Source organism: Conger conger, chromosome 13 (assembly GCF_963514075.1).
Source record: "Conger conger chromosome 13, fConCon1.1, whole genome shotgun sequence".
NCBI classification, from domain to species: Eukaryota; Metazoa; Chordata; class Actinopteri; order Anguilliformes; family Congridae; genus Conger; species Conger conger.
The window spans coordinates 20394393-20408809 of NC_083772.1; the positions used below are offsets into that span (position 1 = coordinate 20394393).

Below are 14417 nucleotides of genomic sequence, written 5' to 3' on the forward strand. Positions count from 1 at the left end.
AACCATTACAGCATGTTCCCGAATTATGATTCCAACCTTCCAGCAGGATGGCGGAACTTCAAAGGTCCTCCTCCTCTTTACACAATGGGATACATCCTTGAAACTAGGCCCATGTCATACTGAAAATTAGGTGAAGAGTAGTGTAGGTAGAGTATAAACACACACACACACACACAGAAACACACACATACACACACACACACACACACATATCAGTGTGTGCTAAATATGACTAAATGACAGATAATTGTGGCACAATTGTAACCAATTATGGCAAAATTACCTGAACATATCAGACAACACATTTTTTAAATCACATTTTCAAAGCAAACACATAATAAATGTTTTACTGAGTGGGCAATATTTCAGCACTTCCAGTAAGCAGAAACTTTTATAAACATCAACAGAAGGGATTTCACATGGAGACTCTGAAGTAAACAGACCAAAACAGACCCAAACAATCTCCTTCTGAGCCTCATCTTATTTATTAATAAAATCTTTGGCTTTCTTTGCCGGTGAGAGTGGTTACTATGATACAAAACAGACTACAAAAGGCTTGTACTTTACTCCCAAACAATAGGCTCTGTTTTGCTATTTTCCATTTAATTTAGAGCAGTGCAAATTAGCTTTTTGGAATTGAACCAAATGCAAAGAAATGTAGAATTAAAAAAACAAAGCAGCCAGAAGCTGGAGCAAGAAATTCCGACCAAATGGCATACGTTTTCTGATAAAAGTATTCAAACAATGAAGCAGATGTTTTATGTACTGAAAGAATGTTTAGTTACAAAAGAGAGCTTCCATTACTTCCCAAAGACAAAAAATGCTAACAGTGCTGCCTGTTTCTCAGCCTACAGTACAATGGATACACGCCCACATTTAGGTATTATAGCTGAAGTTGCACTCCCATTTGAAGAATTGTCCTCAAGAGATTCTAACAGTGTGCAGTTTAACATCCAACAGGCTGTGGACAGAGCCTTGGGGAAAGCAAAACATTACATCCAACTTCTTCACTGTCAGAAAGAATGTGCCAAAAAAGGTACAAAAGCCTGTTTCTGAGGAGGTACGGGTGCATGAGACTGTACCCCTAACCATTAATTTGTAAAATTTTTACTTGTGTAATGTACTTATTAGGACCCAAAGAACACTATTGTACCATTCATGGTACATTCAGGAAATGTGTCGCTTAAAGAACAGTAATGTACTTCTACTGTAACTTTATTTCTGAGAGTGTTGGTACAATCCCAAACACGTTACCTTGCTCTTATCCATGGAACCATCGGGAAAGCCTACTGCTACTGCCTACTGCAGTGTTTTTTTATCACCTCAACTTTGCAGCTAATGCATCTGGTCAAAACAGGGAACTGTGAATAAATACGTGAATGTATACTTCAATTAATCGAACTGACTAATGAATTCACGGTGAGGACTGAACTGAAACAAACAAGCTTCAGTGAGAGAGATATGACCCTAGCTGACAGCTGTCTCAGCCAGTAGTCCTCTGTACCTGCTCTGTGTTTGTTCTCTGTCAGTCTCAATGACAGTAGACAGGACACTGGCTGCTCTCCAAGCAACAACACCCTCAGCCAGTCGAGAGAAAGTGAGTACTCGAACAGGGTCACCCCCCACCCCCACCCAGTCCCTTGTTTTTAGGGTTTAGAGCACAGGTGTCCAGTCTTATCTGAAAAGGGCCGGTGTGGGTGCAGGTTTTTTTGTGTTAGCTCAGCGCTAAGACTGCATCAGCATTGTGATTGAAGACCATGATAAGTTAATTTGTTGGATCAGGTGTCATAGTGCTGGGCTAAAACAGAAACCTGCACCCACACTTGCCCTTTACAGATAAGATTAGACACCCCTGGTTTAGGGCACACAGAGTTCAATTCACTCTTAGAGAGCTGCACGGTGTGCAGGTTTTAATGGTCATCCAGTGATTAACTGACCATGAATATGAACTTCACAAACCTTGTCCCGGTTCTTGGGTCTGAATTGGTTGCAGATTTAAGAGATTTAACAGAGACAGGGAGATCCTAGTGCCTCTCTAAGGAGCCAGGAGTGAACAGCACTTGGGCTAAAGCCACGCTACGCTACTCAAGGCATTTGCTTCAACCGTGCCCTACCCCACTTGATTTCGCTAATAAGCTTATTATCTGAACCAAACAGGTAAAATAATTAGTAAAATTACATGGTGTAGCAGCATCATTGCTCAGTCCTCTACTCCACGGAAAATGGACAACATAGGACTCAATCAAAGGAGTTTTCACTGAGCCACACCCAAAATTCCCACACCACAGAACTCCGCAATCCGTCATCTCTGCCCAGGACAGGTCCCCGGAAACAGTGGTAGGGGTGTGACCTCAGACTGAACTGCGCCCGTTTTTGGGGGTTTTGCGGCTCACTCTCAGCACGGCGAACAAAGTTTACAAAGCCGTGAAATGTTTCAGCACTGCCTGGCCAGCAAGAAACAGGAGATTACAGCCCTCCAGGTCACACCTCACGGGGGATACAAATGATTATTTTCTGTACTGCAAAGAGGTAATAATAATCATAATCATAATCATAATCATAATCATAATAATCATAAGAATAATTTGCTATTTAGCAGACACTTAGCGACTTACAGTTGATTGGACTAAGCAGGGGACGATCCCCCCTGGAGCAATGCAGGCCAAACAGCTGTGCAGATCTTATTGTGGCTACACCAGGGCTTGAACCCCCAACCTTCCAGGTCCCAGTCATGTAGCTTAGCCACTAGGCTACAGGCTGCCCCTCAATGACGGGGGGGGGGATGACATCACACAGGAATCGACAGCAGAATGACAGCACTGATGACCGCCATTCCAGAGTGAGAAACGGGTGAAGAGACCAAGAGAGAACTGAACGTGACTGATTGGCAAAGCCCAAACTCCACCACAGAGATAACCTTTGACCTCATTACTGAGGCCACCCCAGGAAGGCCACTAACAGGTTATGTCCATTGAATACACAGCATGCGCTGGAACCTTACCGGGAAGGGGGGCATCCACACACAGCCAGCGACAGACACGCACTCATTAACTCATTACCTAATGGCAGGAAATGCTGTTGTCATCTTGAAAGCTGGTGGTCATCAATTATTTCTGTTGCTCATCACACTCATCCGGAATAATATAATTCTCTCTTTGTCTCTCTTCCATTCCCTTTCTCTCGCTCTCTCATTTTATCACTGGAGCTCTGGGTCTGAGTTTAGCCGATATTACTGTTTCATTGAATTAACCATTTCTTTCTATCTACAAAAGAAAACAACAAAATTGGTCACTTTCCTCCCACAGTTGGAACTGTGCTGTTATGAGGGTACCATTAAGATCAGGAGATGTAAACTTTGTATTGATCCTTCCTGGAGAGCAGGAAATGTAAAACACAGTAGCACACCACTCCTAGCACTTTATATTATATTCACTGCTATAGCTGTCAAACCAATAGCTATGGACAGGACTGACAATTCGACAAAGACAAAACAAATTCTACAGATCAATTTAGATGTTGCAGTCACAAAACTGACAGCTACGTTCTACAAACAGTCGTACACTTTGTGGAATACTGACCAAAGCCTTCTGCTTGCATAAGGCCATGTCAGTAATATGACATTTGATTAGTTCTTCCCAGGCCAGCAGCAGCCAATGGGCATAACTGTTGTTAATATAGTGTGAAGAGCTGTATTGGGTGGGTTCAGCCACCACAAACTCAGAAATACAGGTATGGAAAGTGCCTAAAAAGGTACAAATGCTTGTCGCTGGGGGTGGCACCCTTTAGATTCATAAAATTGCACCCCTAGCCAGCAAAATATTGTTATAAATTGTACTTTTTTTGCTTGGAAAACATACTCATCTGTACCCAAAGAGAACATTACTGCACTTCCAGGGTACATTCAGGAAATGTGATCCTTGAAGAACAGAAAGGTGAGAGTGCAGAGGAAACAGGCAGAGGATGGAGGAGAGGACATGAATAAACGAAGAGGGAGGGGGGCAGGGGGGGCACTGTCAGCCCTTTAAGGCCCCCCTGGCCCCCGTGGCCCCCGCTGAACCCCTCATTAATGCTCACAAATAAAAGAGCTGAACACACAATAGCAGAGGACTAAAGCGCCCACACAATTAAACACAGGGTTTCATCCCTCCCTCTCACCCTCTCTGTCTCTCCCTGCACTCATCCGCCATGTCTGTTTCTTTCACTCTTCTTTTTACTCTCTTCTCCATCCCTTGTTCATTATCCCACTCCCAGTTCCTCCCTCCACAGATTTCTTTTTCTCTTCTTGTATAGTTCTGTGCCTCCACCTCCTCCTCCTTCACCTCCTCTTCCACCTCCTCCTGTGCTCCCGGTTCCCACGGCACAAAGGGGGAGAGGGAGCAGAGGAGAGCAGCTCTGCAGAGTCACCCAAAATTACCTCCTCCAGCCTGGAACTACACCTGGCACGTACTAGTCAGCTCTGTGTGTGTTTGTGTGTGTGTGATTGTGTGTGCATAAGTGTGAGTGTGTGTATGTTTGTGTGAGAGAAAGAGTGTGTTTAAGAGCGATAGTGTGTTGGATGTGTGTTTGTAGCTGCAAGTGCCGTGTGTTTGGGGCGAAAAGAGAGAGTTTCCCCCCATTTCTCCAGATTTTCTCCATACTTAATCACTGTCAGTAAGTTCAACGTTCAGTTCCTGTTTCCTGCACAGCACTGTTTTCATCATTACATTTAAAGCACGCGGGGCGAGATGATGTTATGTAACACAGACAGGCTGGGATGAAAGCCTTGCCATGGAGGAGATGGGTATCCTTCAGCTCAGCAGGTTAAACACTTAAACACATTTCCCTGAGGCCCTCCATCCCTCACCTCCTCTCAGCTCTCTCCCGAAAACCCCTCACGCAACACTGACAGGTGAGATCGCCCAAACTCACCCCCCCCCCCCTCCCCTGCCGCAGGTCAGTCACATCCGACTCTCACCCAGCCAAGCAGCCCATTAACATGGGATGGCAGGGTTAAAAGGGGCAAGTGCACCAACAAAAAAACACGGAAAGAAAAAAAGTGCACCATGTCAACAGTAATTTGCTGTGGTCTGAAGAGGCTCCGCTCCTGACTGGCTAATGGCGGAGTGGCAGACCGGGGTACGTGCGATCCTGTTCCCTGGTAATGAGGGGGGCAGGAGCTGCGCTCCCCGTGAAGCAGCACGGAAGAGCGTGCAAGCACCCAGCTACACCGCGGTGTCCCACTCCCCACCGTGAGGAGAACTCGTGCAAGCCAGCTTGGTGAGGAAACATGTCTGCTTTCTGGAAACAAACCCCCCTCCCCCCAGGCCCACCTGCCCAGGAAAGGGAATGCTGTATTCACAATGCTCTCCCGCTATTCTGAGGGCTGGAACAGGGAGTCTGGACTTTAGAATTCCATCACTACCCAATACAACAGGGTCCTTTTGTGCAACAGAATCTGATTCCAAAGTAAGCAAGTTCTGCTTTTCAAAATCAGAGGGGTGGCTGAAAGTATTTCCCTGCACTGTTTGTACCCAGTGGAGTGAGCAGGGTGGTAAGGGTGGGAAGACCGAAGGCGCCCCAGAGTGCTCTGACTTACCCCCGACGAACTGGATGCCCCCGGCGACGCGCCCGATGGTGCGGGAGATGAGGTCGGACACGCAGCAGCCCATGAGCGCAGTGAGCCCCACAAGGAGGAGGAGGCCACAGCCCACGCCCGTCACCACGGTGCAGATCCGCCACTCCAGGCTGGGAATGCCCTGGAACGAAGCGTAGCGGCCGCACTGCTCCAGCATCACCGTCGCCTGCCTCTCCTCGTCCCGCACCGGGTAGGAGCAGCGCCGGAATGTTCCGAACGAAACCGGCTTATCCATCTGCGAACCCAGCAGCCAGTAAGGCATGAAGAACCCCACGCAGGACGCCACGGCGCACAGGAAGGACAGCAGTGCCCACACCACTCCCGCACAGGTCAGGCTCGACGCCATCGCTGACAGGCCGACTCGGTCAGACTCTGTGCTGTGGAAATGCCCAACACTGCTTCAGGCTATATTCACTCTGCGCTGGAACTTTCCTCTTCGCTTTCTTACAGCTTGTTTTGTTTCTTTAATTGTATCCACACCGTAGGTCTCCACTCGTTCTCACTGACTGATGGCCCCTGAAGACAAAAATGGGGAGTTAACCTTATGGCTGGTCAGGCAGCTGAATAATTAAATTAAACAAAAGCGCACTCCAACAACGCCCCAAAATGAAATGCAGACCACTTTATTCATTTCAGAAAGGAAGTACTTCAGTATGATGTAAACAGATAAATACAATTCAGTTTTTAATCAAGCGAGTTAAAGAAGTAAAATAAAAAGACAAAACATAAACATTTGTTCATCTTCGATCATCCGCTGAAACGCTGCCACTACAGGCGGGACATAGAGAAAATAATGCAGGGGGGAATCATTATTATTCCCGTCATATATTCCATAAATACAAGACAAACTAATCTAAAATCACAGGCACAGAAATGCTTTCTAGACGCTGATGGGAGACAACTCCAACGCATAACTGTGCGGAATTAGTCCGTGAAATCCACAGCTAAAACCTCCAAAGAAAATGCGCACACACGCGCGCACTCGAAAACTCAACAATGCCACGGAATGTGTTCAGAAATGAATAATTTATATAACCATACACCGCTGGTAGCGTCAATCACTATTGCCTACGAATACTACACCTATACTTTCTACAGAACTGTTTTCTAGCAATACACGTGTGCTCCAATTTCAATACATTGAGCCAATAAAAGTTACACAATGCAAAAACGCCAACTGAACATCCTTTCTCCAATGACCCATTGGCTAGACAGCGAAGTTTGTGCGATTTTCATAATGAATTTGGCAAACTGAAAAAAATTATTCAACGGAAGGATCGATGCTACATTTGACGTATTCTAGTCAGCTTGTTCAGTGCACAGTTTACAGTTCGCAATAACTGCACATTATCTTCCTCGGCAGAATGGCACGGGGATGCCCAGGTAAAATGCGAAGGCTGCGAGATAGCCAGCGAGAGATGAGACTGTACCGTGAACGGGTATCGAGGAGGTGCAGTAGGCAGAGGCAGAACTTACATGTTAATACGTCTCCAGCTGATTCCGCTGTTTAATTAATCCTTCGAGAATGTCCCATTTAGCGAAAGTGTCGCAGCGTGCAAGGGAGAACAATTAACTTTTAAAATCCAAAAGTAGGTGAATCAAAATAAAGAGTTGCTGTCTGCCGGAGCACTTTGCGAAACGAAGTAGTTTCAGAACCGGATTGTCCGTCACTTTATCTCCTTTCAAAAGGCTCCACGGGATCCAACAGCCGATATCGCAAGTGTGATCAGCCGTGAACAGCACAGAGCGATCTATGCCGACGACCCACTGGAGAAAACGTCGCGCAAAATTCTTTGAGCTTGTGAGAGTGGGAGGTTGCAAGGGGGCGACTGTGTCTGTGAGCCATACTCACGATGGGACCATCAATCAACTCAATCTCCACCCAGGGGCAGGACTTTCTGTTTCGCCTGTCCCGGTCTGTCGCTAGCAGCACAGGCAGGCGCACACACACGCACACGCGATGTGCTCCTTGCTATGGTTTGTACGTTTTAAATCACCACTGAAATTCTGACTGTAATACCATAACTAACAATAAACTGCCTGTTCTCAAAGCTTTGAGGAACCGTACACTCCCAAAAATAATGGTTGAGGAAAACATTTCCCAAATGTGCCCAGAAAGTAGAATAATGTTCTATTTGGGAACTAATAAGTACAAGAACAGGTACAATTAGTTATGTATTGCTGGGATGGTGTACAATTGTATGTGTCTATATGGTATGGTCCCAGTGACAAGGCTTTGTACAATTTGTTCTGAAAGTGTAGGTGTTACCTTCCTAAAGAATAGCTGTATTTATATGCCCATTTAACAAAGTCGAAATGTTAAATATAATAGAAATGCTAAATGAGGAAATCGTAAATGTTAGCCCAAAAGTATTATTTTGGGTTGCATACATTAAGCTCCGCAGCTATGCATAAGCAGAGCACTTTAGCACATTGTGGTGATAGATTGTGGTGATAGATATTAGTGTGAATCCTTGTACCTGAGAATGTGTGGAATCACAGTGCATATTTTACCACATTGCTCTCCAGCTCTGTGGTGTAAATTTACCAACGGCAGATACTCATACACAGTTTGTAGATCTGCCGGGATACCAAGTGGGATTTATAGCAACCCCTTCATGTTTGTAAGCCCCATATCAAAGATTTAAACATCCACCAGAAACATTTGTGGAAAAATTCTCAGTGAGAAATCAGCATGGTTATATTTGTCAGCGGTAAAGGAGACACTGGTGTACACTGGTTGCAGAATCAGATTGTCTCATTACATTAAACTACATTTTATGTATACACTTTTATCCAAAGCAACATACAAAAAACATGTCCATATCAAGGTCATCAGAACAAACTACAGAGCAGGTCTCACAGTGTAATATATCATTACCAGTCATTGTGATAATGTAATGACAAAGCATCTATAGTCAAGGTCAGACTTATGATTATTTACTGGGGATACTCTGTTGTCATCCATCACATTACACCCGCGGCCATTAATTCAATTTAACCTCAAATTAAATTGTCCTTACAGTCCCTCCTAAAGAGGACTGGTTGTATTTTAGTGTTTACAGTTTAGGGTTATGTTGTTGAGGTGTAACATTTCTATCTTGCATTTTATGGAATGCACATAGTTTTTTCTCCAGTAAGAACTATTGGGCAAAACTGAAACTGTAATTACGAAAGTGATCAAACATGGTTATCCACAAAATAAAAAATAACAGACAGCAAAAAATGGTGGACAACTCACATTGGGCGCAGACATCTGAAGTTCGACACAATTGGAGAAAAAATAACTTTGTACGAACTAAACATTGCATTTACCAAGTTTGGGGTTTGAAGCGCTTTCTTTACCTATGTTTGCAACTTAATTTCCTAAATATGATATACAACGGTTGAATTCTACATTCTGGAAAGACACGACGTATAATGGTTCGCAAACAGAAGCCCAGTCTACGCAAACGTAAAGACAATTAAGAGTCGGGGCATTTGATGAATAAACTAAGAACGGAACGTTGTAATTCCAGTCGTTTTTCTAAGCGGACCTATTTCAGAGACGGACGCAATCGTTTCCTTGTTGACGTGTGAAGCTGTTGATCATGGCAGACACTAAAGTAGAAATTTCATCTGACACATCTACTCTCATTCATAACAGCGGCAATGTAGCCCCGCAGCCCAACAACCCGTTATCTAGAAAACTAAATAAGATCCTGGAAACCAGATTGGACAATGACAAGGTTGGTTTGGCGATTATTAACTCGGTATGCTAACGAGCTTGGCCAGAATTGCGCTACTAGCTACAGCTAACGTCAGTTGTATAAGGAAGCTGATAATATCAGTGATATACTGTGAGGCGAAACTGCAGCAAAATTGAATTCATGCGAGTTCACCTAGTACCTTGCTCGCTAATAAGCAACAATGTCAAATTGCTAGATTGTTTCATGTTGGAGCAGGCTGGTAGAAAGTGTGCTGGTTCACACAAGAAACATTGAAATGTTAACGTTAACTTGTTTATGCGACTTGAGTTTTATGTAGCTATGCATGTTGCTTGGTTTTACAGGGCATTATGAAAGATGTTTTTATGCTACAATTGATAGTACTTTGAGTCTACCCTGCTGAAAACAGCTAGGCTTTGAAATCGCTGGTGGCTGGTTTACCAGTTAGACCAGCTCCATACTCAACATTGTATGACCAGCTCAAGCTATGTTTTGAAACAGTCAGTAACTGGTATTTCAAGCTGATCACAGTTCCATTTTACACCAGGGTTGCTAGTTACTTGAAATGAAATTGCACCTGTCTGCTACACTGCCGGCAGGCTTGCCTTCTTGCTAACGTATATGCTAAAATGACATTTCAGGAGATGCTGGAAGCACTCAAAGCACTGTCGTTGTTCTTCAACGAGAACAGTCTCAGGACTCGCAGAAACCTCCGCGGGGACATCGAGCGCCGCAGCCTCTCCATCAATGAAGAGTTCGTGGGGATATTTAAAGATGTAAAAGAGGTAACAGATTGCTAGCCAACGGAACCCGACAGGAGTTTCACCCATTGAGGCTACATAATCTTAACGACTGAGGACATGCAGTATGTATCGGCTATTACCCAAACAGAAAGAAATGTCGACCACAGCATGCCTTTTACGCTGTGGACAATTCTTCAAACTGCCTGCTCACGCTGCTGGTAGTTCTCGCTGGAATCAGCCACTGCTACTTTGCCACACCTGATTCTACTAATTGGCAGCTCTATGAGATCTCTTTCCATTGATTGAAGTGTGCTCTGTGAAGGTTTGAGTGAAAACCTACAGGGCAGTAGATCTCCAGGAACTGGATAGGGTGTCCAGTTGGAAAACATCAGTTCTTTCCAAGTAGATTCTATATTGTCATTTAATGTAAATTTGCAGTTACAAGCATTCAGGACAACATACTTTTTGATGTAGCTCCACTTGTGATCTAACCAGCTGTGACCTGTGTTTGATTATATTAAGATACTGTATTTACAGTATGGGTACCTTGTACGTACCTTGTTCAAGGTTAACTGGAACTCGAACCTGCAACTTTAAGGTTACAAGCCCAATTTCCTCACCATTATGATACACAGCCGCTCATGTACATCTACAGTCAGTGGTAATCTGTTAAGTCGAGCACAAGGCTGAGATATCTCAGTTAGTGCTCCCTGCTTAGTCTAATCAACTGTAAGTTGCTTTGGATAAAAGTGTCAGCTAAATAACTATTGTAATGTAGTGGTAAACCCTGTTGTTGTGGTTCTATTCTTCTCTTGTCTTTTAGGAACTTGAGAGCGTGCACGAGGATGTACAAGCGATGAGTTCATGTTGTGAGGAGATGACTAACCGGCTAAAGGTGCAGTGTGTGAATTTTTTTTTTGTCAGCTCTGTTATGTACTGAGATTGTCACCTGTTCTCACTTTGAGTGAGCTCTGAACTGCTTTTGTAGCCTGACATAGCCAGACACACTGCGTAACAGTGTACGACTGCATGTGTACAAGTGCACCTTCTCAAGCTAGAGATCGAGCTATGGGCAGAGCTGGGGCCTACTTTAAGATGCATTGAAAACCAGCATCATGCTTTTACTGTTTTTACTGTCAGCACTGCAGCAGGTTCAGTTCACTTTGTTATCTTCACTTAGGAAACTTATCTTGCAGCACTACTGCAAAACAGTAAGCATGATGCCACAGTGACATGTAGGTAACAATCACCAAAAAACACAGAATTTTAAAATAAAAAAAGATTGTGCATCCTGGTTTTCCAGTCCCAGAAGCCATTGCTCTGTGTACAAGCTCGTTCGCCTATGTCCGCTTATGGGCAGACTGCAGTGTGTCCAGCCAGGCTAACTTGGCAGAGGACTGTAGATTCCACCAAGGTGACTTTAGCTGGCTGTGCCACCCCCCCTCACTCCACGCACTAAAGCTCCTCTCCACTGCACCCTACAGGCTGCCAAAGAGCAAACGCAGGACCTGATCGTCAAAACCAACAAGCTGCAAGGAGAGAAGTGAGTGCCTCTGCTTTTGGGGTCAAGGCAAAGGAGGGGGGGGAGGGATGGGCGTGCTGAATTTTGGCAGGACAGTTTGAACCACACGTGGGTGTTTTTGACCTAAATTTATTTCCACCCTAGTTTGGCATGGATGGTATGCAGTAACAGTATTGCATTGGTCCAGGAGAGCAGAAAAACTGCTGGGTCAGCTCTGTTCCTCTACTCTGTCTCTTGTGCCTGTGAAATCACACAAGCACTGTTCGTCTGCTATGCCTCTGGCTCCTGTGACATCACACAAGCACAGCTCCTCTGCTCTGTATCTGGTGCCTGTGACATCACACAAGCACAGTTCTTCTGCGCTATGGTGCCTGTGAAATCACACAAGCACTGTTCCTCTGCTATGCCTCTGGCTCCTGTGACATCACACAAGCACAGCTCCTCTGCTCTGTCTCTGGTGCCTGTGACATCACACAAGCACAGTTCTTCTGCTCTACGGGGCCTGTGACATCACACAAGTCCTGTTCCTCTGCTCTGTTTCTAGTGCCTGTGACCTTTGCTGTGACATCACAAGTCCCAACAGAGTCTCTGCCCATAAGTGGAGCCCTGCACAAGCCGGGAACTGAATGAAATTGAGTTAGCCCGCCTGATTTTCCGTAATCTTCAATCCCCCTTCCTGCAGCCTGCAGCCTAATCTCCTTGCGACAGGTGTGATGGAGATGGAGCGATTGGATTTAGAGACTTTAGAGAGTTATAGACTTTATAGAGTTAGAGAACAGCTTGTTTCTCCTTCAGAGCCCCTAACACAGCATGACCTGTGAAAGGCATCTTTAGTCAGTCTTCAGACTCAAAATCTTCACATGACTAGTATGGGACATTTCTTATTAGTAGAATGGAAACTTGGCATTGCAACATTTTGTATTAATTTTGGCATGATATGTATACAAACTTATGAAATACGAACAAGGTACTGTACATGTACATCCTGTGCACAATTAAATTGACGGATACAGTGGAAAGAATGTTGTTTCTTAGGTGTCTACACCTTTCCTTTAAAGGAATGAATATGTGGAGCTTTTCAATTAATGTAAGATGGGAAGAAATTTGCCCACTGAAATCTATTTGCCAAACGAATATTCATTTTGGCAAGCTTTACGATGTTGTGCTTTTAAAGGCCAGTCTATAGTTTAGTGGCAGAGTGCAGCTCCACTGAAATCGCAGAACGTTCCTGAACGATAGACACCCAACGTATACCTTGGTGGTTGACCTTTGTAAAAAGTATAAATGCACTTCAGTCGGCCAGAGTATAAACCTGATGCTGTTTCAACCATTGACATTGTATACCCTCGGTCGCAGTGACGATCTGTGCTGGACTAAAACCTGGCCTTAAAACGCAGCCATTTTTAGTTCCACTTCGTGTAAACACACAGTGGATGGGTTTAGGACAGTGGTCCACAGTGGTCCTTGAGAGCCGCAGGGTGTGCTGGCTTTTGTTGTTACTGAGCACTTAATTGATCAATTAAAGCAGTTTATTACACAGTTAACTCCCCTCACCTGGTTTCTTGAGTCTGAATTGGTTGAAAAGGTGAAAACAAAACAAAGGCCAGCACACCCTGCAGCTCTCCAGGACCAGGAGTGAGGACCACAGCTTTAGGAGATTTTGTACCCCTGTGTGGGTTGAGCGTCTCCCGGGATAGCGATGGAGTTCGGCCTTTTTATTCTGCTGTCGTACCCGAGCCCGGAGCTGCTCTCCCTGTTCAAAGGGAGCGGGGCGAGAGGGGCTTGCCTGGGCCTGCATCGGCCTGGCTGTCTGAGATGCGGAGTGCCTCTCCACCAAAGGGAATCAGTCAAAGGGAATCTTCAAACAGCTCCCACCCAAACGCGGAGGAATCAAAGAGACGGGAGCCACGCCGCTCATTTCTAAACGAAGGATCTCGCTGTAATTTTATTCACGTACTGCAGCACCCCCTCCAAGACTTAACACAAACTTCCCTAAACTTGATTTCCCTGGCACCGCAGTTCAATCCTTCAGCAAACCGTCTTTGGAAGAGATTATATTTGTAAAAGCGCTGAAACTTTTCCCATGTAGTTTCTGACTTAAATGTGAGTGATTTGGTATCTGAGCCGTGTAGCTGTGAGGGGAGAGAAGAGTGTTGATTTTGAGTGCCGGGTATCTCAGAATATCCCTCTGCTGTTTGACATTGGAACAGGGAGAGGCTCCGTCTTCATCACTTTCATTTCATTTTCCTTTGCGCTGTCTTCCTTAAGGTTGAAATTAAGGACAACGTTACTAGTTTCTGCAGGTTTCGCACCATCTTACTAGGCTTTTGGTTAGAATCTTGCATATTAATTCCTGCATATTAATCTTCACGCCAAGGTGTGAGGTGAGAACGCCTTGCGAAACTTCACATGACTTCTTCAGCTCACAGGAGCGTTAATTTGATTTAATTCACGGAACACTTCCACTCGGTAATGCAGTCAGGGCTAGCGGTGTTTCTTAGCCTCGTTCTCGCTGTTATCTCTATATGAGATTGCAGTTATTTAGCTGACGCTAATCGACTTACAGTTGATTAGACTAAGCAGGGGTCAATCCCCCCTGGAACAATGTGGGGTTAAGGGCCTGGCTCAAGGGCCCAACAGCTGTGGCTACACTGGGGACTGAACCACCAGCCTTCCGGGTCCCAGTCAAGCACCTTAGCCACTAGGCTACAGGCTGGCCTATATGGTACCAGTGTTGTGATGTCACTGCCATCTGCTTCTGCTCTGAGTCTAGTTTACATCTCTTCCACGAACAGTAATGCATTTCTGCGTCCTGATGTATCTCTGTGATT

At 44.9% G+C, this 14417-nt stretch overlaps 2 protein-coding genes across 4 annotated transcripts in view; one reads left to right on the forward strand and one right to left on the reverse strand.

Annotated features, from left to right (window-relative positions):
* Positions 1 to 10277, reverse strand: part of LOC133108381 (LHFPL tetraspan subfamily member 6 protein) — a 70078-nt gene extending 59801 nt beyond the window's left edge. The window contains exons 1-2 of one of the 3 annotated variants that reach the window (XM_061217882.1): positions 10205 to 10277; positions 5576 to 6130 (exon numbers count right to left, since the gene is read on the reverse strand). In XM_061217882.1, coding sequence (XP_061073866.1) covers positions 5576 to 5960 — 385 coding nt within the window. In that variant the 5' untranslated portion in view covers positions 5961 to 6130; positions 10205 to 10277. Of the gene's footprint in view, positions 1 to 5575; positions 6131 to 7090; positions 7431 to 8855; positions 9034 to 10204 lie in introns of those variants that run through there. The other 2 variants (XM_061217881.1, XM_061217880.1) reach the window with 2 other exon arrangements.
* cog6 (component of oligomeric golgi complex 6) overlaps positions 9152 to 14417 on the forward strand; it is a 42724-nt gene continuing 37458 nt past the window's right edge. The window contains exons 1-4 of the mRNA XM_061217879.1: positions 9152 to 9342; positions 9963 to 10106; positions 10888 to 10959; positions 11549 to 11607. Coding sequence (XP_061073863.1) covers positions 9205 to 9342; positions 9963 to 10106; positions 10888 to 10959; positions 11549 to 11607 — 413 coding nt within the window. The 5' untranslated portion in view covers positions 9152 to 9204. The remainder of the gene's footprint in view (positions 9343 to 9962; positions 10107 to 10887; positions 10960 to 11548; positions 11608 to 14417) is intronic.